The 27,086-nt window shown below is 39.7% G+C and overlaps 1 protein-coding gene across 1 annotated transcript; it reads right to left on the bottom strand.

The window, feature by feature from the left end:
- Positions 1-2,656: 2,656 nt before the first annotated feature.
- Positions 2,657-26,397, bottom strand: LOC127666490 (zinc finger protein 728-like). The gene is given in 8 exon segments (XM_052159330.1): positions 2,657-2,979; positions 3,392-3,486; positions 5,488-5,670; positions 6,227-6,423; positions 6,425-7,761; positions 9,196-9,291; positions 9,768-9,894; positions 26,292-26,397. Coding segments are annotated over 7 exon segments (2,040 nt in total). The 5' UTR covers positions 26,298-26,397; the 3' UTR covers positions 2,657-2,979; position 3,392.
- Positions 26,398-27,086: the final 689 nt, after the last annotated feature.

Consider the following 27,086-nt stretch of genomic DNA (forward strand, 5'->3'; position numbering starts at 1 on the left):
GCTGATACCAAAACCACACAAAGATCCAACAAAGAAAGAGAACTTCAGACCAATTTCCCTTATAAACATTGATGCAAAAATACTCAATAAAATTCTTGCCAACCGAATCCAAGAACACATAAAAACGATCATCCACCATGATCAAGTAGGCTTTATTCCAGGGATGCAGGGTTGGTTCAATATATGGAAATCCATCAATGCAATCCACTACATAAACAAACTCAAAGAAAAAAAAAACCCACATGGTCATTTCATTGGATGCTGAAAAGCATTTGACAAAATTCAGCATCCTTTCATGTTTAAAGCCTTGAAAAGAACAGGAATTCAAGGCCCATACCTAAACATAGTTAAAGCAATATACAGCAAACTGGTAGCCAGCATCAAACTAAATGGAGAGAAACTTGAAGCAATCCCACTAACATCAGGGACTAGACAGGGCTGCCCCCTTTCTCCTTATCTTTTCAATATTGTACTTGAGGTACTAGCTTGGGCAATTAGACAACATAAGGAGGTCAAAGGAATACAAATTGGAAAGGAAGAAGCCAAACTATCATTATTTACAGATGATATGATAGTCTACCTAAGTGACCCAAAAAACTCCACTAGAGAACTCCTACAGCTGATAAACAACTTCAACAAAGTGGCAGGTTATAAAATCAACTCAAGCAAATCAGTAGCCTTCCTATACTCAAAGGATAAGCAGGCTGAGAAAGAAATTAGGGAAATGACACCCTTCACAATAGCCACCAACAGTATAAAGTTCCTTGGGGTGACTCTTACAAAACAAGTGAAAGATCTGTATAACAAGAACTTCAAGACTCTGAAGAAGGAAATGGAAGAAGACCTCAAAAAAAAAAAATGGAAAAACCTCCCATGCTCATGGATTGGCAGGATTAATATAGTTAAAATGGCCATTTTGCCAAAAGCAATATACAGATTCAATGCAATACCCATCAAAATCCCAACTCAATTCTTCATAGAGCTAGAAAGAGCAATTCTCAAATTCATCTGGAATAACAAAAAAACCCAGGATAGCTAAAACTATTCTCAGCAACAAAAGAAATTCTGGGGGAATCAGTATCCCTGACCTCAAGCAATACTACAGAGCAATAGTGTTAAAAACTGCATGGTATTGGTACAGTGACAGGCAGGCAGATCAATGGAACAGGATTGAAGATCCAGAAATGAACCCACACACCTATGGCCACTTGATCCTCAACAAAGGGGCTGAAAACATCCAATGGAAAAAAGATAGCCTTTTCAACAAATGGTGCTGGTTCAACTGGAGGTCAGCATGCAGAAGAATGTGAATTGATCCATTCTTGTTTCCTTGTACTAAGCTCAACTCCAAATGGATCAAGGACCTCCACATAAAGCCAGACACTCTGAAGCTAATAGAAAAGAAACTGGGGGAAGACCCTTGAGGACATTGGTACAGGGGGAAAGTTTCTGAACAGAACACCAATAGCTTATGCTCTAAGATCAAGAATTGACAAATGGGACCTCATAAAATTACAAAGTTTCTGTAAGGCAAAGGACACCATCAAAAGGACAAATCAGCAACCAGCAAATTGGGAAAAGATCTTCACCAACCCTACATCAGATAGAGGGCTAATATCCAATATACACAAAGAACTCAAGAAGTTAGACCCCAGAAAACCAAATAACCCTATTTAAAAATGGGCTACAGAGTTAAACAAAGAATTTTCACCTAAAGAACTTCGGATGGCTGAGAAGCATCTTAAAAAATGCTCAACTTCATTAGTTATTAGGGAAATGCAAATCAAAACAACCCTGAGATTTCACCTTACACCAGTCAGAATGGCTAAGATTAAAAATTCATGAGACAGCAGGTGTTGGCGAGGATGTGGAGAAAGAGGAACACTCCTCTACTGCTGGTGGGGTTGCAAATTGGTACAACCACTCTGGAAATCAGTCTGGCGGTTCCTCAGAAAACTTTGCACCTCACTCCCGGAAGATCCTGCTATACCACTCCTAGGCATATACCCAGAGGATTCCCCAGCATGTAATAAGGATACATGCTCCACTATGTTCATAGCAGCCCTATTTATAATAGCCAGAAGCTGGAAAGAACCCAGGTATCCCTCAACAGAAGATTGGATGCAAAAAGTGTGATATATATACAGAATGGAGTACTATTCAGCCATTAGAAACAATGAATTCATGAAATTCTTAGGCAAATGGATGGAGCTGGAGAACATCATACTAAGTGAGGTAACCCAGTCTCAAAAGATCAATCATGGTATGCACTCATTAATAAGTGGATATTAGCCTAGAAAACTGGAATACCCAAAACATAATCCACACATCAAATGAGATACAAGAAGAACGGAGGCGTGGCCACTGATTCTGGAAAGACTCAGTATAGCAGTATAAGGCAAAACCAGAACAGGGGAGTGGGAAGGGGTGGGTGGGAGAATGGGGGAGGGAAGGGGGCTTATGGGACTTTCGGGGAGTGGGGGGCCAGAAAAGGGGAAATCATTTGAAATGTAAATAAAAAATATATCGAATAAAAAAAAGTTCTAGTTTGTTTGAAAGTTGCCATTAAAAATTATTTAAGACAGTCAAATGCAATTTAATAGTCAGATGTTAGGGTCCAAGAATCACCACAGAATGATACTCCAGACTCAAATCATATTCAAAAGCAAAGAGCATTTATTCAGAAGAATTTCCTGCATGCAGGGGTCTCTGCATTTGGGAATGGAGACCCCTGGTTAGACTTAGAGGCCCAGCTTTTATTGTCAGTTAGAGGAATTCCCTTTAACCTTGATTGGTTAGCTCTATCTCTACAGGTGTGACTGAATCTACAATTGGTTAGGCTTTGGAGACTTCCCATGGGGTTTGCTTAATCATTCTAGGTACCTATTTTTACTTCAGGCTAGATGACAAGGTGTCCTCAGATTTGGCTGCCCGCTGTTATGGTTGGCTGATCACAGGTTCTGGGATCCGAGTTCTAATCTGGAAAACAAAAACTTAACCCTAGTATCACAAACTGCCAGTTTGCAGCCTGCCAAGGAGTCAGCCTGCTCTGGATAACTCAGTCCTATCAAATCAATCAAACATGTGGAACTGTTAGGCACTAGATTAGTTAAACAAAGACATTTTCTATGTTAATGAGATAGCAAATAGCTAGAGATAAGCAACATTTGCTTATTCAAATAGACTGAGACTATTAGAAGTTCTTCAGAAACATTAGAAATCTGTAAAGTATGGCATTAAAAGATGTTTTATTAATTTTTGACAATGAGAAATGTCAGCTCATGGCAGCACCCCCATATTACTTTGAAGAAGAAGATGATGAACATCAAAAAACTCCTTATGGATTTTGCTGCAAACGAGGCAAGCTGCCACTGGTAAGAAACTAGTTTACCTCAACTGCTGATTGTAAGCTGTAGACAAGCAGGACACAAAATAAGTTGACTTCCAAACTCTCCCAGGATAAGGTAGAGAACTCCTTCATATACCCTGCATCAGAGAAAAATCTGTAGGATATCCTGGGCCAACAGATCAATGAGATAAATGATTCAATGTTACAGAGGAATCTTTGGAGGCTGGCAAGTTGCCAGATGTCCCTAACATCTACAGTTTGGAAGCTGCTTGCTATGCACTTCCTGTTCGTTCAGGAAATATTTACCTTTCTCAGGTCTCTAATGGGGCTTAGGAGTAGATATAGTCCTGCAGTTAAGCTTAAGTTGTTTAGAATTTAAGAAAATGTTTTAAGATCTAAAAATGTTTTTAGGTTGATAAATGCATGTTATGATAAATGTTATGAAGGTACAGAATATTGCAATCACTGAGATAGAAGTCATACTATGTTCTCCAAGGTTACCAAATACAAGTGGACTTGTCATTGTGAATGTAATTCTTACTATATCCTGTGAAGTTCATTGATGTTAGAGAAAGTCTTTTATTTAGACAAGAAGTGGAAATGTTGCAAGATATTTGATCACATTAAGAAACCCAAGATTGTGAACTGGAAAACCCTTGTTATAGTGTGGCTCAGCCCTAACACACACCTTTAATCCAAGAGCTAAAGAAATTGAACTACAGGTGTAGAGGCAGAGCAAGGAACAAGTTGGCAGGGAGTGAACACAAGTAAACAGAAAGGCAGGACTTTGAGGAGAAGTGCATTTAAGACAGGGTGGAAAAGGACAGAAAGAGCTTTTTCCATCTGAGACGTCAGTGTAGTAAGGTCAGTTAGGTGCATTCTCTGATTCTCTGAGCTAGCAGGCTTTACAATATCTGGCTCCTGAGTCCTCATCGGTAAATTTGGATAGGAGTTTTGTTTTTAAAATCACAAGACTTTTTTCACCACTAGGCATAGCCTGAGTACAGAATTCAAAGCCCAGGCCCACAATGACACATCCTACAAGGAAACGCCCACACCAAAATCCTACACCTCCTAATAGTGCCATTCTTTATGGAACAAGAATTCAACCACATGAGTCTGTGGGGTGCATACATATTCATCACCATAGTAGTCTAATAGCAACATGCCTAGTCCACTCATTATTAGAGTGGCTTTCTGTGAAAGCTGGTGGAGAATGGAGTCACAAACACACAGCCAAACATTAGTCAGAGAGCACGGGTTGGAAGACTCCATCAGGTTTTTTCCTTGGAGCTTGGGGAATCCTGTGGAAGAAAGGGATAAAGTATTCTAGGAACCATAGGGGTTGAGGACACTGCAAGAGCACTGCCTAAGGAATCATATAAGCAGGGCTCATGGTGGTTCACAGAGACTGAACTGGAATTATGGCGCCAACAGCAGTCTTTGTTAGGGCCACAGCATATGTTAGGGTTGTAGACTTTCGGTTTTTGTGGGGTTCCTGACAGTCAGAATTGGGGTATCTCTGATATCTTCCCTGTTCTTGGTACTACTTTCCTCCTACTGGGTTGGAGGAAATCTAATTGTCTCTGAAAGGCTTGCTCTTTTCTGAAGGGGATACAGTTGGAGTCAGAGGGAGACAGAAGGTGGGCAGAAGTAAGACAAGTGGCTGTGGTTGGGGTAACATGGTTCCCACTCCTGGAATAGGGACAGCATGTGGCTGTATGAGTGTCACTGGCTGCTGTAGGCACAAGGCTTGTTTGTATAATAATGTACATATTTTCATGTTCCTCCTTCAAGAAATGTCATCTCTGTTAATTAAATGACTCTGTCATACTTGGAAACAGCATGAGTTCAAGGATTCAAAGGTGTAGCTAATGTCTCAGAAAAATGGTAACTACTGGGGCCATCAGTACAGCCTTTAAGGCTGTGGGAAAAAACTCTGAAATATGAGTCCAAAAACATGTAATTTCTTAACTGTGCAAAATATAAGGATATAAAGTGAAATATATGACATGCTTCATGAATACAAAAGAACAACTCAAAGCCAACTTGACAGACGATACTAAGGAAGGAGATAAAAAGATTTAGAGAATGGTAATCTAAGATCCCACTCAGCTTAGGTTTTTGTTTCCACTTACAAGGACAGACAGATTCCCGAGTTTAGGGTCCACTTGGAACAGAGCAAAGCTAGGCCCAGTTTTGGTAGGAATGGCAATCTCAGAATGAGGTTCCACACACCTAGCTTATTGTCTGTGCTAAATGGGAGGTGGCAGATATCTGCATTCTTCTGCAATGTTGAAAAAAAATGTGCTTCCAGTCTCCTAAGAATCAAGGGGATAGAGTTATGAGATGCTGTTTTATGGGATAATAAAAAATGAACTTGTATCAATGGCTGGTTTGACATTTAAATAAAAGACTGGGTTTTTAACTGAAAGTGATGAGCTATCCAGAGAATTTTTCAGAAGAGCAAGAGAGAACTGCTCAGTGAACTGTCTGGAGCAGAACACAAAGGGGTCTCAAAGTAGCTGAATATAGCCTACTAGGTTTCACCCACAATTTGACTTCAAATTAATTGTTTACTGTTCCCAAACACCCTTTCTCTCAAAACCTCTCTCCAAGCCACATACTTCACTGTGTTTGGTATTCTCTCCTGTATGAATGATCTTGTGTTTAGAAAGTGAAGATGGATAATGGAAGGCCTTCCCACATCCTTCACACTTGTACAGTTTTCCTCTTATATACATTTTCTTATGTTTATAAAGTCTTGATGGAGAATGGAAGGCCTTGCCACAGACTTCATCATTATAGAGTCTCTCCTATATGAATGATCTTGTGTTTAGAAAGTAATGATGGATAATGGAAGGCCCTGCTACATACATCACACTTGTAGGGTTTCTCTCCTGAATGAATTTTCTTATGTTTGGAAAGTCTTGACCGATAATTGAACCCCTTGTTACATATTTCAGCATTGTAGGGATTCCCTCCTGAATGAATTTTCTTATGTTTGGAAAGTCTTGATGCATAATGGAAGGCCTTGCTACAAACTTCACATTTGTAAGGTTTTTCTCTTGTATGAATTCTCTTGTGATAAGAAAGTTTTGATGGAATATTGAAGGCCTGGCCACATACTTCACACTTGTAAGGTTTTTCCCCAGTATGAATTCTTTTGTGTACAGAAAGTATTGATGGACAATGGAAGGCCTTGCCACATACTTCACACTTGTAGGGCTTTTCTCCTGTGTGAACTCTCTTGTGTACTGAGAGTAAGAATGGAAAGTGGAAGGCCTTTCCACAGACTTCACACTTGTAGGGTTTCTCTCCTGTATGAATTTTCTTATGTTTGGAAAGTCTTGATGGAGAACTGAAGGCCTTGCCACATACTTCACACTTGTAGGGTTTCTCTCCTGTGTGAATTATCCTGTGTTTATAAAGTGATGATGAAAAACAGAAGGCATTTCCACATATTTCACACTTGTATGGCTTCTCTTCTGTATGTATTTTTTTATGGTTTGAAAGCCTTGATGGATAATCGAAGGCCTTGCCACATACGTCACACTTGTAGGGATTCTCTTCTGTATGAACTATCTTGTGTTTAGAAAGTCTTGATGGATAATAAAAGTCCTTGCCACATACTTCACACTTGTATGGTTTTTCTCCTGTGTGTATTTTCTTATGTCTGGAAAGTTTTGATGGATAATGGAAGGCCTTACCACATTCTTCACATTTGTAGGGTTTTTCTCCTGTATGAACTAATTTGTGTTGTGAAAGTAATAATGGATAATGGAAGGCCTTGCCACATATATCACACTTGCAGAGATTCTCTTTTGTATGAATTATCTTATGTTTAGAAAGTATGGATGGATAATGGAAGGTCTTGCCACAAACTTCACATTTGTGGGGTTTTTCTCCTGTATGAATTATTTTGTGTTGAGAAAGTTTTGATGGATCATGGAAGGCTTTGCCACATACTTCACATTTATAGGGTTTCTCTCCTGTATGAATTCTCTTATGGTTGGAAAGTCTTGATGGATAATCAAAGGCCTTGCCACATACTTCACACTTGTGTGGTTTCTTTCCTGTATGAATTTTTTTATGGTCAGAAAGTCTTGATGGAAAATGGAAGGCCTTGCCACAGTCTTCACATTTATAAGGTTTTTCTCCTGTATGAACTATCTTGTTTTGAGAAAGTAATGATGGACAATGGAAGTCCTTGCCACAATCTTCAGAACTGTAGAGTTTTTCTCCTGTATGATTTCTTTTGTGTTCGGAAAGTAATGATGGGAAACGGAAGGATTTGCCACATTCTTCACACTTGTAGGACTTCACACTCAAATGAATTCTCCAGTGATTCTCATATGCTTTTTTGTGCTCAAAGACTTTGCCACATTCTTTGCACACATAGCTTTCTCCCCCTAGTGAGAAAGGGTTGAGAAATGAATGAAAGCAGAGTAATATTCTGTACATTTACAGTGCTTATTTTTAAAACCAAACATTAACTCATACTTACATTTGTCTATAGAAATGATAAGCTACATTCTAATATTTATTTGTACACACTGAAGCCTAATTTACAACACAGAATAGGTGAAAGTCACATAAACTTCCACTGAAATAAGGCTATGACTAATAGAGCATAGAAACAAAAGAATATTAAAGTCAAACATAACATCAACATGAGAACCCATAATAGCTTTATAATAAATACAAATCAACACCTTAAACAAATACAAAATTTTATGACTAGCTAAAAACAAAGTATAAAATAGTGTAACTTGGAAAACATCTCAATAAACAATACATATTTATATTTTTTGAATATATAAAACATGAATAAACAATATACATGTATGTATATATGTATACAGACATATATATGTGCATGTATTTATATGTAATACACTGAATATACATATATACATACTTGAAGTATATAGTTTAGTTTTGAATGTTATGGAAGTTTGGCAGCATTAGAACACTTTCTATAATAACAAGAAATAATAAATTGCAAAGATTCAAGGGAAGGAATTTTATGAATATCTTTAGGCATAATGTTTTTGTACATTGTGTAAAGATTATCCTCACATTACACAAACACTGATTTGTCTGCCCCTATAGCTTGTTGCCAACAAGATATGGCATTGTAATGCTTATTCTCAGGATCCCCCATCTCTAACTTGTATAAATATTGGTCCCAATTATTCTCTGACTTGTCAATAAAAGCTGATCAGCCAGTGGCTGGGCTGAAGAGAAAAGAGAGCTGGACACACACACACACACACACACACACACACACACACACATAAATACAAACACTTACACAGAGGGGTAGAGGGAAATAGCTATGAGGGAGAGGTTCAGACTCACGAGAGAGCAGATCAATAGTAAAATGTAACCATCATGGGGATTCTAGCTTGGTGGAGGTCAGATTAATTTAGGGATTAGAATCAATTATTAACTGCCCAGGAATTATGTTGTAAAGCTTATTAAATAACTCTTATTGTCTCTATCTCATTCATTTGGGAGCTAGCTGGGGCTAGAGAAAAACCATCACTTTATAAAAAATGCATGTACCCATATTTTATGAAAAACATACATAGCCAAGTTAAAGATTACATGGAAAGGACAGAGCTTAGGCTGTCTTGGGAAACACAAGTTAATCTCATGGTAGAAGACAAGAAAGCTTATGGACCCAAAACATCATAAAATTACATGATGTCCTCCTTTGAAAGAGAGAGAAAATTAGATCTTTGAAAGATGATTTATACAAGAATATTTTGTCTCAATGGCTTTATGTTGTATCTTAAAATTCCATACTCTGTTCTCCAACACCCTCTCCTCTGACACACCTGGGTACATAGTGATGGCCTCTTGTTTCTTCATATCTGAAGACTCTTGTATTTGTTCCAGAAATGTGACCAAGTATGGCTTAGAGGAAGCAAGACCTATTTGTGGGAAAAGGGAACAATATTGTTAATGTATTCCCCTGGGAAATAAAATGTCCCTCCAGGATTGTGTGTACAAGGATGAGAAGATACAAAAAAGGGGGTGGGGTGGGGAGTGTACAGGACTAGTTCTCATGTGGTTTTCTGTTGGGCACATCAGAATGCTTAGGAGGAACTTAGAGTTCATGGATTCCAAGTTTCATATCTCTCAATTACAGGGAGAACTTTTAAAACCAAAGAGTGTGTCAATCTCTTCAAGGCATACTACTTATGTTATAATACAAACAATACATTCAAGGGGATGGTATGAACACAAGAAGAAATAGTTCTAAGCTATATGAATAATGCTAATTTTCTTTAAAAGTAGCCCTATGAACCTCCCTGTTGGAAGCACAAGCTCCCATGAGGTACTGTACACAGGGAGAAACTTTTATACTGACAATTACTTAAGAATTCATCATGGAAGTTATCCTCACCCAGAAATACAAGGTTGCTGTAATTCTCCAACATCACATCCCTGTACATTTTCCACTGAGCAGGACCCAGGCATTCCCATTCCTCTGCAGAGAAATATATTGCCACATCCCAGAATGACAACGTAGCCTGAAAAAAAGAAGAGTAAATACACATTATGGTTGGGGGTTGGTCTGGTGCTTCTATGTATTCAAATGCTAACTTCTGTACCCCAAGATCTGGCTGCCCCAAGGCAAGCAGATATCCCCATATATACCAGTGTTAGTTGCATAAACTTTGTTCTCCAATTTAAAACTACTGGTTAAGTAAAACTGGTAGTAGTCAATTATGAGGGAAAATAGAGTTAGGCAGGGCTTTGGTGACCAGGCGGGAGGTCAAAGGTAAGGAGCATGACAAGGGGAAGGATAAATAGGGAGGGGAAGGGAAGGAGAAGATGGGAGGACAGAAGTTCTCCATTAGACATGATGGGTCATTGCAAGTGCCTAAGTGAAATTCCCCTGCTTCTACTCTGGACAGATGGATGAACCAGAAATAATTTGGGAAAGACTCAAATAGCAAAGATTTGGGGAGCACAGATGGGGAAATAGTCAGTCTAGCTGTAGGAAAATAAGTTAGGAGCAATCCCCCAGGAACTGAGCAAATGCCAAATACATAATCAGCCGAGTCTCATTCATTTGGAAACTAAACTTGGATAGAAATAATCCCAATTACTTTATACAATAAACTGATTATAACCACGAATAATGACATAAGAACCAAGAGACATCATGTGCTTCTGCATATAAATCTAAAGATAGCCCTGAGTGAGAGGAGAACTGTAAGCACTTCTGATATAGCTAAATAAAATCCCTAAAGTACTATTGATGTGGTGCTGGGGGTAACAAAGGACTTCTCAATGAGGAAAGTGAATGGCAGAAGGTCTGAGAAACTTCTATGGTATAATACTTCTAAGGACCATAACCTGGAGAACAAGGACAACTCCAGTACAGTGTGCTGGGGCTGGAGAGATGGCTCAGCAGTTAAGAGCACTGGCTATTCTTCCAAAGGATAGAGGCTTGATTTCTAGATGCCATATAGCCACTCACAACTGTCTATAACTCCAGTTAGAGGATCAGACAATGTCTTAGACATGAAAGGTACCAAAATACAACACATTGATGCCTGGTTGGAGCTTCTATTCTTGCCATAAAACTATGGCCAAAAATCAATTTGAGGAGAAAGGGGTTTATTGGGCTTATACTTCCATAGTATGGTTCATTATTGAAGGAAGTCTGTACAGGGTCTCAAACAGGCCAGGAACCTGGAGGAAGGAGTTGATTCGGAGGTAATGGAGGGGTTCTGCTTATAGGCTTCCTATAAATGGTTTGCTCAGGCTGCTTGTTTATAGAAACCATGGCCACTGGCCCAGATGTAGCACCTTGCATCTCAGACTGTGCCACGCTCCATAGGTCACCAGGAAAAATGCTGCACAGGCTGGCACACAGCCTCATCTTAGAGATGGATTTTATAAATTGATATTTCCTATACTCACATAATTATACTTTACTTCAGGTGCACAGTACTCTAGCTAGCACTATAAAATACATATAGTAAGTTTTTTCTTAATATATCCATTTAGTCTCATGATTGCATTATAATACAGCACCCATTGCACCCATTTCTCACAGTAGGGAGCTATGGCAATGGAGAAGGTTCTTCTCAACCATTATTCACTATCACCATGACAAATACAATGAAGATGCGGATCTGATGAGCACCTCGGGCTGAGGTCAGCATCCTGAGCATGTATGAGTGATGCAAATGACAGGGCACCAAGGGTCTACGTTTGAGCAGCCCAGTTGGTAGAATAATACATGAAGAACTTGTAGACAAATATAATCAAAGTATATTAACAAGGTATAAATAGGAAATTTAGCAATAAGTTCAATCACTGTGGGGAACCTATACAGACTCAAGGCTGTCTCAGAGGCCTCATGAAAGGACAATGGGAACTTTAGTTCTCTGTCTTCATCCAGTAGTGGGTGGACTTGACCAGGCAATTCTGACACAGGATACAGTGCTGTGAAGGAGTCATTGTTATAGTTACAGTGGTCTATAGCCTAGGGGACAGGGGTTTTCTGCCCTAAGGCAGCTGGTTCCGAGGTATCCTGTGCTCTCATTGCTTACACTGTATGAGTCATATCTCTCGTGACCTTGGCCATTTTCCTTCTACTAACCCTATGTTGTTTGCTGTACTTATTAAACTTACTTGCTTTTGGGTCATCAGTTCATAACCTATTCCAGCTCTTTGTCCCAGCTATTGCTTTTGTCTTATGTCTTTTTTTTTTTTTTCAGTCCTGGTCCACCCATTGCCATTTGAGGTCTTTATTCCCTTGGGTTCAGTACAACGTCAGTACCTAAGATTCCTTCATCTCATCAAAATGAAAAAAGATATCCATTATCAATATTCTACCAGGTTTCCTTTTCCTGAGATTACCAGCCAATGGGTTAAAAATTATCTCACTTGATTTATAATCCTTTAGATTCAACTTCTGACACTATTCGATTTCTGAGGTAGCATAAAGAGTCAGAAGACAAAAAAATACAGAAGTCTCATTTTTGACAGGCAGGATTGTATTTGTTAGCTCACACACTGACAGACAGACTTACTGTCATGGCAAAGTAAGGAGTATAAAAACAGAGGGGAACAAAGGCTGCCACTATTTACACGGGCAGAATGAGGGGCTGGATGTAATAAGGACACATGCTCCACTATGTTCATAGCAGTCCGATTTGTAGTAGCCAGAAGCTGGAAAGAACCCAGATGTCCCTCAACAGAGGAATGGATACAGAAAATATGGTATATTTACACAACGGAGAACTATTCAGCTATTAAAAACAATGAATTCATGAAATTCTTAGACAAATGGATGGAACTGGAGAACATCATCCTAAATGAGGTAACCCAGTCTCCAAAGAACACTCATGGTATGCACTCACTGATAAATGGATATTAGCCTAGAAGCTTGGAATACCCAAGACACAATCCACATATCAAATGATGCCCAAGAAGAAGGAAGGAGTGGCCCCTGGTCCTGGAAAGGCTCGGTACAGCAGTGTCGGGAATACCAGGACAGAGAAGAGGGGCAGGGTGGATTGGGAAGAGGGCTTATGTGACTTTCGGGGAGGAGGGATCCAGGAATGGGAAAACCACTTGAAATGTAGAATATATCGAATAAAAAAAAAAAAGAAAAAAAAAAAAGAATGAGGGACTGGGGAATGAGGCACCAAGTCCACTTTTCTCTCCAAAAGCTTCTCCTTTGCCAAATTGTTTTCTTTTCAATATTTTTATTTTCTATATTCTTTGTTTACATTCCAAATGATTTCCCCTTTCCCGGATTCCCCCTCCCCATATGTCCCATAAACCTTCTTCTCTCCATCCATTCTCCAATCACCTCTCTCCTTTTTCTCTGCCCTTATATTCCCCTCCAATGCTAGATCAATCCTTTCCAGGAATAGGACCCTCTCCATACTTCTTCATGGGAGTCATTTGTTATGCGATTTGTGCCTTGGGTATTCAGGGCTTCTGGGCTAATTAATATCCACTTATCAGAGATTGCATTCCATGTGTATTCTTTTGTGATTGGGTTACCTCACTTAGGATGATATTTTCCAGATCAAACCATTTGCCTAAAAATTTTGTGAATTCATTGTTTCTAATTGCTGAGTAGTATTCCATTGTGTAAATATACCACATTTTCTGTATCCATTCCTCCTTTGAGTGACATCTGAGTTCTTTCCAGCTTCTGGCTATTATAAATAAGGCTGCTATGAACATAATGGAGCATGTGCCTTTATTGCATGGCGGGGAATCCTTTGGGTATATGCCCAGGAGAGGTATAGCAGGGTCCTCTGGAAGTGTCATGTCCAGTTTTCTGAGGAACCGCCAGACTGATTTCCAAAGTGGTTGTACCATCTTACAGCCCCACCAGCAGTGGAGGGGTGTTCCTCTTTCTCCACATCCTCGCCAACACCTGCTGTCTCCTGAGTTTTTGACCTTAGCCATTCTGACTGGTGTAAGGTGAAAGCTCAGGGTTGTATTGATCTGCATTTCCCTAATGACTAATGATGTTGAGCACTTCTTAAGATGCCTCTCGGCCATCCAAATTTCTTCAGGTGAAAATTCTTTGTTTAGATCTATACCCCATTTTTAATAGGGTTATTTGGTTCCCTGGGGTCTAACTTCTTGAGTTCTTTGTATATATTGAATATTAGCCCTCTATCAGATGTAGGTTTGGTGAATATCCTTTCCCAATTTGATGGTTGCCGTTTTGTCCTTTTAACAGTGTCCTTTGCCTTACAGAAACTTTGTAATTTTATGAGGTCCCATTTGTCAATTCTTGATCTTAGAGCATAAGCTACTGGTGATCTGTTCAGGAACTTTTCCCCTGTGCGCATGTCCTCAAGGGTCTTCCCCAGTTTCTTTTCTATTAGTTTCAGTGTGTCTGGTTTTACATGGAGGTCCTTGATCCACTTGGAGTGAAGTTTAGTACATGGAGATAAGAATGGATCAATTCGAATTCTTCTTCATGCTGACCTCCAATTGAACCAGCACCATTTGTTGAAAAGGCTATCTTTTTTCTACTGGATGTTTTCGGCTCCTTTGTCGAAGATCAAGTGACCATAGATATGTGGATTCATTTCTGGATCTTCAATTCTATTCCATTGGTCCACTTGTCTGTCACTGTGCCAATACCATGCAGTTTTTAACACTATTGCTCTGTAGTATTGTTTGAAGTCAGGGATACTGATTCCCACAGAATTCTTTTGTTTTTGAGAATAGTTTTAGCTCTCCTGGGTTTTTTGTTATTCCAGATGAATTTGAGAATTGCTCTTTCTAACTCTGAGAAGAACTGAGTTGGGATTTTGATGGGGATTGCATTGTATCTGTAGATCGCTTTTGGCAAGATGGCCATTTTAACTATATTAATCCTGCCGATCCACGAGCATGGCAGATTTTTCCATTTTCTGAGGTCTTCTTTGATTTCCTTCTTCAGAGACCTGAAGTTCTTGTCATACAGATCTTTCACTTGTTTGGTTAGAGTCACACCAAGATACTTTATATTGTTTGTAGCTATTGTGAAGGGTGTCATTTCCCTAACTTCTTTCTCAGCCTGCTTATCCTTTGAGTATAGGAAGGCAACTGATTTGCTTGAGTTGATTTTTATAACCAGCCACTTTGCTGAAGTTGTTTATCAGCTGTAGGAGTTCTCTGGTGGAGGTTTTTGGGTCACTTAAGTAGACTATCATGTCATCTGCAAATAGTGATAATTTGACTTCTTCCTTTCCAAATTCTATCCCCTTGACCTCCTTATGTTGTCTAATTGCTCTAGCTAGAACTTCAAGTACTATATTGAAAAGATATGGAGAGAGCCTTGTTTATTCCCTGATTTTAGTGGGATTGCTTCAAGTTTCTCTCCCTTTAGTTTGATGTTGGCTACCAGCTTGCTGTATATTGTTTTAACGATGTTTAGGTATGGGCCTTGAATTCCCGTTCTTTCCAAGACTTTTAGCATGAAAGGATGCTGAATTTTGTCAAATGCTTTTTCTGCATCTAATGAGATGATCATATGGTTTTTTTCTTTGAGTTTGTTTATGTAGTGGATAGCATTGATGGATTTCCTTATATTGAACCAACCCTGCATCCCTGGGATGAAGCCTACTTGATCATGGTGGATGATTGTTTTGATGTGTTCTTGGATTCGGTTGGCAAGAATTTTATTAAGTATTTTTGCATCAATATTCATAAGAGAAATTGGCCTGAAGTTCTCTTTCTTTGTTGGATCTTTGTGTGGTTTTGGTATCAGCATAATTGTGGCTTCATAGAACGAGTTGGGTAGAGTTCCTTCTGTTTCTATTTTGTGGGATAGTTTGAAGAGTATTGGTGTTAGGTCTTCTATGAAGGTCTGATAGACATTCTGCACTGAAGCCATCTGGTCCTGTGCTTTATTTTGTTGGGAGACTTTCTATGATCCTTTTTATTTCTTCAGGTGTTATGGGACTGTTTAGATGATCTATTTGATCCTGATTTTGTTCTGGTGTTGGATATCTGTCTAGGAAACTGTCCATTTCCTCCAGATTCTCCAGTTGTGTTGAGTATAGGCTTTTGTAGTAGGATCTAATGATTTTTTGAATTTACTCAGTTTCTGTTGTTATATCTCCCTTTTCATTTCTAAGTTTGTTAATCTGGATACTTTCTTTGTGTCCTTTGGTTAGTCTGGCTAAGGGTTTATCTATCTTGTTGATTTTCTCAAAGAACCAGCTCCTGGTTTTGTTGATCCTTTGTATGGTTCTCTTTGTTTCTTCTTGATTGATTTCGGCCTCGAATTTGATGATTTCCTGCCTTCTACTCCTCCTGGGTGAAATAGCTTCTTTTTGTTCCAGGGCTTTCAGGTGTGTCATTAAGCTGTTAGTATATGCTATTTCCATTTTCTTTTTGGAGGCACTCAGGGCTATGAGTTTTCCTCTTAGCACTGCTTTCATTGTGTCCCATAGATTTGGGTATGTTGTGTCTTCATTTTCATTAAGTTCTAAAAAGCCTTTAATTTCTTTCTTTATTTCTTCCTTCACCAAGGTATTATTGAGTAGAATATTGTTCAGTTTCCACGTGTATGTGGGTTTTCTGTTGTTTTTGTTGCTATTGAAGACCACTTTTACTCCATAGTGATCTGATAGTAGGCATGGGATTAGTTCGATCTTATATTTGTTGAGGTCTGTCTTGTGACCAATTATATGGTCGATTTTGGAGAAGGTACCATGAGGTGCTAAGAAAAAGGTATATTCTTTTGCTTTAGGATAGGATGTTCTATATATATCTGTTAAATCTAATTGGTCCAAAGCTTCAATTAGTTTCACTGTGTCCCTGTTCAGTTTCTGTTTTCCTGATCGGTCCATTGAGGAAAGTGCAGTGTTGAAGTCACCCATAATTATTGTGTTAGGTGCAATGTGTGCTTTCAGCTTTAATAAAGTTTCTTTTATGAATGAGGGTGCCCTTGCATTTGGAGCATAGATGTTCAGGATTGAGAGTTCTTCTTGTATTTTTCCTTTGACCAGCAAGAAGTGTCTCTCAGAGTCTCTTTTGATGACTTTGGGTTGAAAGTCAATTTTATCTTATATTAGAATGTCTACTCCAGCTTGTTTCCTGAGACCATTTGTTTGTAAAATTGTCTTACAGCCTTTTACTCTAAGGTAGTGTTTGTCTTTGACCCTGAGGTGTGTTTCCTGTATGCAGCAAAATGTAGGGTCCTGTTTACGTATCCAGTCTGTTAGTCTATGTCTTTTTATTGGGGCATTGATTCCATTGATGTTAAGAGATATTAAGCAATAGTGCTTATTACTTCCTGTCATTTTTGATATTATTTTTTCAATTTGATTGGTTAACTTCTTTTGGGTTTCATGAAAGAAGGTTACTATCTTGCTTTTTCCAGGGTGAAATTTCCCTCCCTGTATTGCTGTTTTCCTTCTATTATCCTTTGTAGGGCTGGGTTTGTGGATATATATTGGGTAAACTTGGTTTTGTCATGGAATATCTAATTTCTCCATCTATGGTGATTGAGAGTTTTGCTGGGTATAGTAGTTTTGGCTGGCATTTGTGTTCTCTTAGAGTCTGCATGAGATCTGCCCAGGATCTTCTAGCTTTCATAGTCTCAGGTGAGAAGTCTGGTGTGATTCTGATAGGTCTTCCTTTATATGTAACTTGGCCTTTTTCTCTTACTGCCTTTAATATTCTTTCTTTGTTTAGTACATTTGGGGTTTTGATTATTATGTGACGGGAGGTATTTCTGTTCTGGTCCAGTCTGTTTGGAGTTCTGTAGGCTTCTTGTATATTCATGGGCACCTCTCTCTTTAGGTTAGGGAAGTTTGCTTCCATAATTTTATTGAAGATATTTGCTGGCCCTTTAAGTTGTAAATCTTCACTCTCATCTATGCCTATAATCCTTAGGTTTGGTCTTCTCATTGTGTCCTGGATTTCCTGGATGTTTTGGGTTACAAGCTTTTTGCATTTTGCATTTTCTTTAACTGTTGAGTCCATGGTTTCTATGGTATCTTCAGCATCTGAGATTCTTTTTTCTATCTCTTGTATTCTGTTGTTGATATTTGCATCTATGTCCACTGATTTCTTCCCAAGGCTTTCTATCTCCAAAATTGTCTCCCTTTGTGCTTTCTTAGTTGTTTCTACTTCTGATTTTAGATCCTGGATGGTTTTGCTTAGCTCCTTCACTTGCTTGTTTGTGCTTTCCTATAATTCTTTAAGAGATTTTTGTGTTTCCTCTTTCATGAACTCAGCCTGTTGACCAAAGTTCTCCTGTATTTCTTTAAGTGATTTTGTGTTTCCTCCATATTGGCTTTTGTATTTTCCTGAATTTCTTTCAATGATTTTTGTGTTTCCCTTGTAAGGGCTTCTCACTTTTGATCCATTTTCTCCTGAATTTCTTTAAGTATGTCCTTCATGTGTTCCTCTACCAGCATCATGACCAGTGATTTTAAATCCAAATCTTGTTTGTCTGGTGTGATGGGGTATCTAGGACATGCTGTTAAAGGAGAATTGGGTTCAGATGGTGCCATATTGCCTTGATTTGTTAGTGACATTCCTGCATTTGCCTTTTGCCATCTAGTTCTCACTGGTGTTAGTTGGTGTTGTCAATGCTGGACTCATCAGTGCAAGCTGCCTCTTCCCAGTTGGCTTCTGGTGCACAGCTGACCTCCTACAGTGCCTGGAGACAGGGTGCTGTGGCACAGGCTGTTCAGATCATGAAGCAGGCACCTGAAGGCTCCCACAGGGGCCTGCTGGACTCACCAGAGCACTCTGACTCCTCCCAGCCAGCCTCCTAGGTGCCCCTCTGGCCTCTTGCAGGACCTGGAGATGTGGCGTTGCAGCCCCAGATGTTCTGGATCCCGAAGTGGAGATTTGAAGGCTCCCGCCAGAGGCCTCAGGACTGGAACCTAAGCTCCGTGCCACTGGAGCAAGTTGTGCACTCCCAGTCTGCCTCTGGGTGCACACCAGGCCTCTTGCACTTCCTGGAGAATGAGTGCTGTGGCCCAGGCTGTTCAGATCCCTAAACAGACACCTGAAGGCTCCCACCGTGGCCTGCTGGACTCACCAGAGCACACTGAGTCCTCCCAGCCGGCCTCCCAGGTGACCCCGCCAAATTGTTTTCTAAAGTTGAGACAGGTTAAGTCTTCAGACATTTCTCTCTAGAAAGAGTAAGAAGACTGGCAAAGTCACCTGTAATCTCACAGCACCAAGCAGAGTGGATTCATTGAGGTAATCTTGGCCAGCAGTGCTGCTGATACAGGTGAGTCACTCTGAGAGCACAAAATCTTGATCACACAGCACCCGGGACTTGTCTTTTATGCCTGGAACAATAATTTCTTGTCTCATGTGATACAGTCTTGCTTGTAAAGACAGGAATCCTATGTGAATACAGCTGGCCTTCCTCAGCCTTCCTCGTTTGTTATACCCCACAGAGCAATGTTTTGTGTGACAGCCTGTTACCCAAGCAATTCTGTCTGCCTAAGCAGACAACACAAGGAAGGAGAGACTGCAGACATGCGGGGGCTCCTACACAGCAGCATCTTCCTCATTCCCCTCACCCGACAGAAGATAGAAATATTTGCAAGTACATGTAACATAGACGGACACTAGCCCTTCCAGGTCCAGGCCAGGCTCCTTCCTTCACACACCCCTCATCCCATACTTCTGTGCCCCTCTCTGTGTGCACTGATATGCAGTCTCATCTGTTGATCCCAACGTTCTCATAACTTTCTTCTCTTTGTTCATGCTCACAAACCTGAGATCAGCCATGTTGTCACAGCTGACCAGATTGACTCTTGTATCATTACTGAATAGGGTCACAAATTAATCATGTGTACCACGATTCCCTGACTATTTTCTTTATGGTTTAGTTAAACTTCTTTTATTTAAAGAAGTTCACTTCCAACCACATTAAAATGAACTCAAAATCAAATAAAAAGAGAATATAAAGAAAAACAATATGTTTAAGTTAAAAGAATATGGAGCTATTTTATAACTGAAAAGAATAAAGGAAGCCATTGTGAAGTCAGACCACAAACCTAATAAAACAACATTTAATTTTGCTGCAGATGGGCTTACTGCTAGGGCAAGCCTGCATTTTCTCCTAAAAACATTATGACCAGTTCTTGTAGAAGAAATAAACAATATAAAAGATCTTGCTGGTATTTCTCCTCAATATTCTACAAGACAGAAACATTTGCCATTACACATTACTTAGATGAACACTAGGACACAGACTTTAGAGGTACAGTCATAAAACTTCATCAAACACTACAAAATGTTCTTAAAAGGTATGAAGAAGCATCTCAGTGCCATTGAAGATAATGAGCTTAGGGAGCAAGAATAAATGCTTCTGTGATGCCTAAGAAACCAAAAACATCAGAATAATGGAAATGACAAAATAATGCAGGCTTTGAAACTGGAATTCAATGAAAAGAAACACTAAAGCGGTCTCTAGCAGCAATGAAGACAGAATTCAAAAGCCCAATAATCCAAAATGGAAACTTAAAAGAAAAACTTAAGAATTGAATTAATCAGCAAAAGACAGCATATAAGGACTTACAGATAAGGTAGATGATCTAGACAAAATAAGCCAAGAATATGAAATAAAATAAGAAAAAAATCTGTGGAAAGAAAACATATAGGAAATGTTAGACACTGTGAAAAGACTGCATCTTCAAATTACAGAAATAGATGAAGGAGAAAATCCCCAGGCAATGGCATAGATATGATCTTCTAGAATGCTGTAAAAGAATCTTCCATAAACCAAGGAAAGACACACCCATAATACATACACCCATAACACACACACGTACACACACACACACACACACACACACACAACACTAATTGGAGAAGATCAGAAAATGAAATACACATGGAGTAATGAATTCTGCAAATGAAAAAAACACATTATTAGGATAACAGCTGATTTCTAAATAGATCTTTGAAGGCAAAAAGAACTGGAAGAAATGCATTCCATGTGCCTAAGAAGCTATGACATCCAACCTAAGCTACTATTTCCAGTAGCTACTATTTACAACTATCTATAGTAGCTGAAGGAAAAAGAAAAACTATCCACAATATAAAGAGCATCACAAGAATTATATTCTATAAATCAAACCTATGGAAAATACAGAGAACAACATTTTAGCCTGCAGAGAGGGGTGAGCACAGCCAAGAGAGTCTAGAAAGGAATCAGAAGCCAAAATTATTAAAACACAAAGGGAGCACAAACAACACTGAAAATGAGGAACATACTGACAATTAACACTCACATACCAGACCAACTGATGCCCTCTGTTCTCCATTCAAAAGACACAGTCCAGGGGAATGGACCAAGAAACAAACTCATCTTTATGTTGTAAGAAGGAGGTCTAAGTGATAATTTTTAAATTTTCCAAAGAGGACAAGTTTTTTAAATGTTTCCTTATGATTGAGTTTTTTTGGTATCGTTGTAACATATCCACATTCATTTCTGACCCTGATCATTTGTGTTCTGTTTCTCTTGGTGAACTAGGTCAAGTGTCCCTCAATCTCTTTACCTTTTTATTGAACCTTCTGTGAATTTGTTGATCATTTGACTCTTTTTATTTGACCTATATTCAATTATCTCCCTTCTAGTTGTTTTGTTTGTTTTATTTCATTTTTTTGTTTCTTTGTTTTTTCTTTCCTTTTATTCTTTGCCATGGAAAGGATTTGGATAACAATTGTTCTTGTTTATCCAAAGTTTCTTCATTGTATCATTCAATCATTCCTCTGCATTCTTTCTCATAGTTTCACGTAGGTAATTAGAACTATAATCTTCACCCATAGGATTGGTTTCATCAGGTCTCAAAGGATTAGTCTTCTTGAGATTGTATTTTCATTCTTGTGTATGTTTTACATATAAATAAATAAAATTAAAGGGGAAGAAATTAACACCCTAAATGGGCTTAAATCAAATGGGGAGATTGAAATTAAAATATATACTTTACCAGCTTTAAAAAAAAATCTATGCCCAGATGGATTCACAACAATTCTCTGAGGCATTTCAAATTCTACAATTAATCCTTCTTCAACCATTAAATAAATATATGAACAGAAGGCCCACCTAGAAACTATTTCTAAGAAGCTACTATCACTCTAATAACAAAATCAGACAGAGACTCAACACAAACTACAACAAAAGAACACTAGTAGCCAATATTCATAAGGTAGTCAGATTCAACATGCTCAAAAAAAAATACTTGGAAAAAAACTTGGAAAGAAAATACAAATACATGTGAAAAACATTATCGACCATGACAAATTGGCTTTATCCATTAAATGAAGGGATGGTTCATAATATGAAAATCAATAAATGCAATAAATGACAGAATATTATGAACAAAAATCACATGGTCATCTCAATAGGAGCAGAAAATTCTTCAATGTATTCCAATATGCTTTCATGAGAAAAGGGCTAAAAAGGGACTGGAGGGTTGAAGGAAGGAAGGAAGGAAGGAAGGAAGGAAGGGACAGAGGGAGGGAGGGAAGGAGGGAGGGAGGTAGAAGGAAGAAAGAGAGAAACAAGAAGAAAGAAAAGTGTCTTTGGACTTGAGATGCCAACTCTTTTAAGTTCAGTCTCCATTTTAGAGAACGTAACCTAAGTTTGAACTCAGGGAAACTCACAGGCTGGTACCTAGCATTAGTTTCCAAGATTCCCCCCCCAGCAAAACCTGAGCCTAGCTCCATTCTCTAGGCTAATCCCCAAGGAGACCAGAGTTTCCAGGTTACAACCTTGACCAGACCAGTGCCTCCAGGTTATGCCCCCCAATAAACCTGCACCCAAGGTTACAAGCCCACCTCCTGCCTAACGACCACCAATGCAGAGGGCAGAAGTTAAGTTTAGTGCTCCCAGCACCAGCCAATTATGTAAAAGCCAGAGTAGCTTTCCAATTAGATGCTTGCACACATATTCCCTGCTTGCTGCTTACTATAAAGCCTTGCCCCATAGACATTCAGGGATCCCCCTCCACCAAAACCATCCTATGATGGTGGTACGTTGTGGGGGCCTGAGCTAGTTGGAGTAGAATAAAGACCCTGCTGTGAGTTGCATCAGATTGGCTCCTGTGTGTTTTGGGGATCACTAACATTTGCCTGGCACAACAGACTTACTGACTGAAATATTTTAATTCAAAAGCAGAAATTGATAGCAACCTGTGCACCTCAGGCTTATTCATTTCTTGTTTTGATGCTCATCAAAAAATCAGTAAAATAGCCGGGCAGTGGTGGCGCACACCTTTAATCTCAGCCCTTGGGAGGCAGAGGCAGGTGGATTTCTGAGTTCCAGACTGGCCTGGTCTACAGAGTGAGTTCCAGGACAGCCAGGGCTACACAGAGAAACTTTGTCTCAAAAAAAAAAACAAAAAACAAATCAGTAAAATAAGGTATGTGTATTCATTTCATGACCTCTGACATCTATACAACCATCATCAGGAACTGAATGACATCACTCAACACAGGATCCTTCAAAGTTTTCCTTGTCATGTCTAACATGACAAGGTTACTGCCTGCATCTGTTAGAATCAGTAAGTCCTTCATTCACACCGTCACTCACAGTAACATTAGGATGAAATGAAAAGAGCCTGTGAGGAAAAGGGCAGGACTGCACAGCACAGGAGACTGGACTCCTCCCTGAGGGAGAGGAAGGAATCCCCCCTTGACAGTTTACTGCCTGGATGGTGGGGATACCACCTGTGAAGGACAGTGGTAGATGTGGGTGTCATTTTCCATTTGCAGAGTACCAAGTTGTTCAGGAAAAATTCAGGTAAAATTAGAAGAAAGCCCCACGAGGTCTTGACAGGAAACAACAGAAGAATCTCAGCCCTTAGATAACTAATAGTCCCTGCAAATACAGAGGAATGGTCAAGCCAGGCAAAGAGGAGACTCTTCCCCCACAAGGCAAATGGAATCAAGTTTCGAATCCCTAACACTGTTCATTAACAAAAGGATGCTGGTGGAAATGTGGATTTAAGATTTCAAACACATCCTATAGAACTTCTTAAAGCACATTTGTAACATCTTTATAATTAGAAGAGGTCAACTGGATGAATTTCTGTCCGGTCCCTGGTGCTCAGAAGTGAAAGGAACATGCAGAAGCTATTACAACACCCAAATAACTACGTTTTAAGAATCTTATTGAAATACAGGGTCTTATATAGACTAGGCTCGCCTTGAGTTGGCTATAAAGGAGAGGATGACTTTGAATTCCAGGATTCCTGACTTCTCAAAACACAGAGATGACAGAAATGAGTCATAGAATACACTTAAGTTCACTGTTCAATCTAAAATCTCAATCTTCAATCATTAGGCTATTTAATTTTAAATATATACAAATATAAATTATATGTGATTATGCTTCTATGCCCTTACTACATTGTAAGGAGTGTGTTTTGATGTACAAGGCAGCACATGATTCCCAATTTATAAACTGTTATATTTTCCCCACAGATTAGTAACATTAACTAGGAAATGTCTAATTATTCTAGATATGGTTGCAAACTCATTGAAAATCCCAGTAGACAGGACAAGGTGGTCTGAAGCCCAGGCTTCCTGAGAGCAGACCTGAAAGCCATAAGCCAGGCTCCAGCTCACTGACGCTTGGACTGAAGAGAGACAGTATGAGCAAGATCTCCTGAGATGGGGGAGGGGCTGTGGAGGAGAAATCCTGAAAAAGCAAAACAAACAAAAACCCCTTGTGTCTGACTGTGAACGAAGCACTCTGGGAAGGAGTCTGATGGCCTTGTGTGCAGAGACTGATGGCCCATGCGGAAGTTCTCTGAGGGGCAGAGTCTAGAATTTTGCAGGTTCAGGGGTAGCTGTCTTACCTTGGGCTGGTTTTCCCTTCAGGACAGTCCTTGCCTCACTGTGTAGTGGACCACAAAGCTTGTGACAAAAGATAAAAACCTCTCAGAACCCCCTGACTTGGCAGAACATGGCAGAATCTATCAGTCCAAAATCTAAAATCTCAACATTATCTCTATCACGCACATCAATATATTTTAAACTTCCCTTGGCTAATGACATTCTTTGTTCTGTAAAACCATGAAACTGCTTCCGAGTTTGTGCACAGAATTTGGATTAAACTAAATCTGTGTTCTCAGATCATGGCCACTCAAATGACTCTGGACTAAACTATTCTTTTAACCCTTCAAGAGGAGAACTGTGCACAGACAGGAACCTATGTGAAAATCATAAGACCCCCCCCCCCAAGTGTACCACAGCTTTCCAAAGTTATCTTACAGCCTTTCAAACACAGTTGAAAAACTTGAGGGATTCTTTCTAAGAATTAAGGGTGCATCAGTAAACCTGAGTGTCGTGTTGAGGGACAGAGTAAATTTAAGACAGTTCAGACACTGCTGACAATGTAAACAGACAGAAGAAATTCATGTGAGAAGAGATCATAGTACAATGTACAGAGCCTGGCAGATAGCAGTCATTTCCCCCTTCCCTTTCAGACACTCCAGCCCCACCCGGAAATCTTTCCTCACACCAAGTTATCTCTCACAACTGAAATGGAGTCCAAATTTTGGACAGAACACATACTCAAGTCAGAAATGTTGAGGTATTACTGTCTAGCAATTTTTTAAAAAAGATTTACTTATTTATTATATGTAAGTACACTGTAGCTGTCTTCAGACACCCCAGAGGAGGGCATCAGATCTCATTATGAATGGTTGTGAGCCACCATGTGGTTGCTGGGATTTGAACTCAGGACCTTCGGAAGAGCAGCCAGTGCTCTTAACCGCTAAGCCATCTCTCCGGTCCCACTGTCTAGCGATTTTTTAATTTGATGTGCAAAATCCGTAATTATCTGGATTGTGCAAACACAGGTTAATACCAATTACAATATTATTCTCTGACTATGTAGTCATGTATTGTGATGATTCAAGGCACAGAGATGTCTATTAGAAATTCCCATTCAAAACAAACCGAGGCATCCATGGGTTTAACAATTCATTTCAAAGGAAAATTAACTAACATCCCATACAACAAACACCCTCACAGGACTCTCTGTCTCTGGAACTTTAGGAAGCTGTTTGAGCTCAAACCAGGAGTAGACTCCAGGACATGAAGTATAGGGGGCATTAAATGTCCCAGTGTTCTGTATGTCCTGAGAATCCGACTACAGCCCGTGAGCCCAGGGTCAGCTAGGCAGAGCACATTTCCCCAGTAAAGATGAGTGAGTTCCCGTCAGCATCTCAGGCACAGGAGTCAGCAGACCCAGCCTGCCCTTGCCATCCTGTTGTTTCCAACCTTCTTCCCTTCAAGCCTGTGCCCAGGGGCAGTGGCCCAGCCTAGGTTAGCACAGCACCTGCAAGTCAGAAGCTTCTCCCATCTCAGAAGCCCAGTCAGCACTGTCCGCGCCCTACCCGCCACCCTGCACAGTCCCTCAGATCTGCAAGATGGCGCTGTTCCCTGCACAAACCTCCATGTCAGAGATCCAAATACAGTGCTCAACAGGACAACTGCATAAATTTGAGGAGAAGCGAAGTTTGAAGAAACAATAAGGAAGTTTGAAGCCGACAGGCCTTTCTGATGACGTCACTGCGGCTAGGACTACATTTCCCACAAGTCAGTTGGAAGGACTTCCGGGAACAGAAGAGGTTTGTGCACTACCTGGATTACCGCCCAACTGTGAGCTGGTGCAAATGGGCATGCACAGGGAATTTGGGTTCTTTTAAAATCCTTGGTCACGGCACACGATGTTAGCCTGTGAGCTGAGCCTTTCATAGTAATCACGTTTCCATGTTGTCTCTCCTGAAACATTGTGATCTTAAAACTCAGATCTGCTTATAGAATCATATTCTCAGATGGAAAATTCATGTTTTCATGATATTTTATTTAAAAAAAGTGGAAGCAGGAAGTTAATGTAGGAGTGAGCCTCATCTCTCTACGATTCTATTGAAACCATCCTAGTTGCTTAGGACAGAAGAATGGGAAATCAAATCTAGTCACCAGCAGGCGTTTTCTGAGCACTTGCTTTTCTCCTCTGTATGTCTCCCAAGGGGAGGGGCAGAGCTCCTGGATCACAGTGGTGTGTGAACCGACCCTCGATCCATTGTGCACTATAGGATTTCCCTGGGTTTGGTTTAATGTTCCTTATTGATTTTCCTGTCTCTCCGCTGATCCTGTCATCGTTCATATTTGACAATATTTGAACAGCATTGTTATTTGTCTTGAACTTCTGTCACTTTTAAACAGAATACTGAGATGTTTTCTC

This window comes from Apodemus sylvaticus, chromosome 16 (genome assembly GCF_947179515.1).
Source record: "Apodemus sylvaticus chromosome 16, mApoSyl1.1, whole genome shotgun sequence".
In the NCBI taxonomy this organism is placed as follows: domain Eukaryota; kingdom Metazoa; phylum Chordata; class Mammalia; order Rodentia; family Muridae; genus Apodemus; species Apodemus sylvaticus.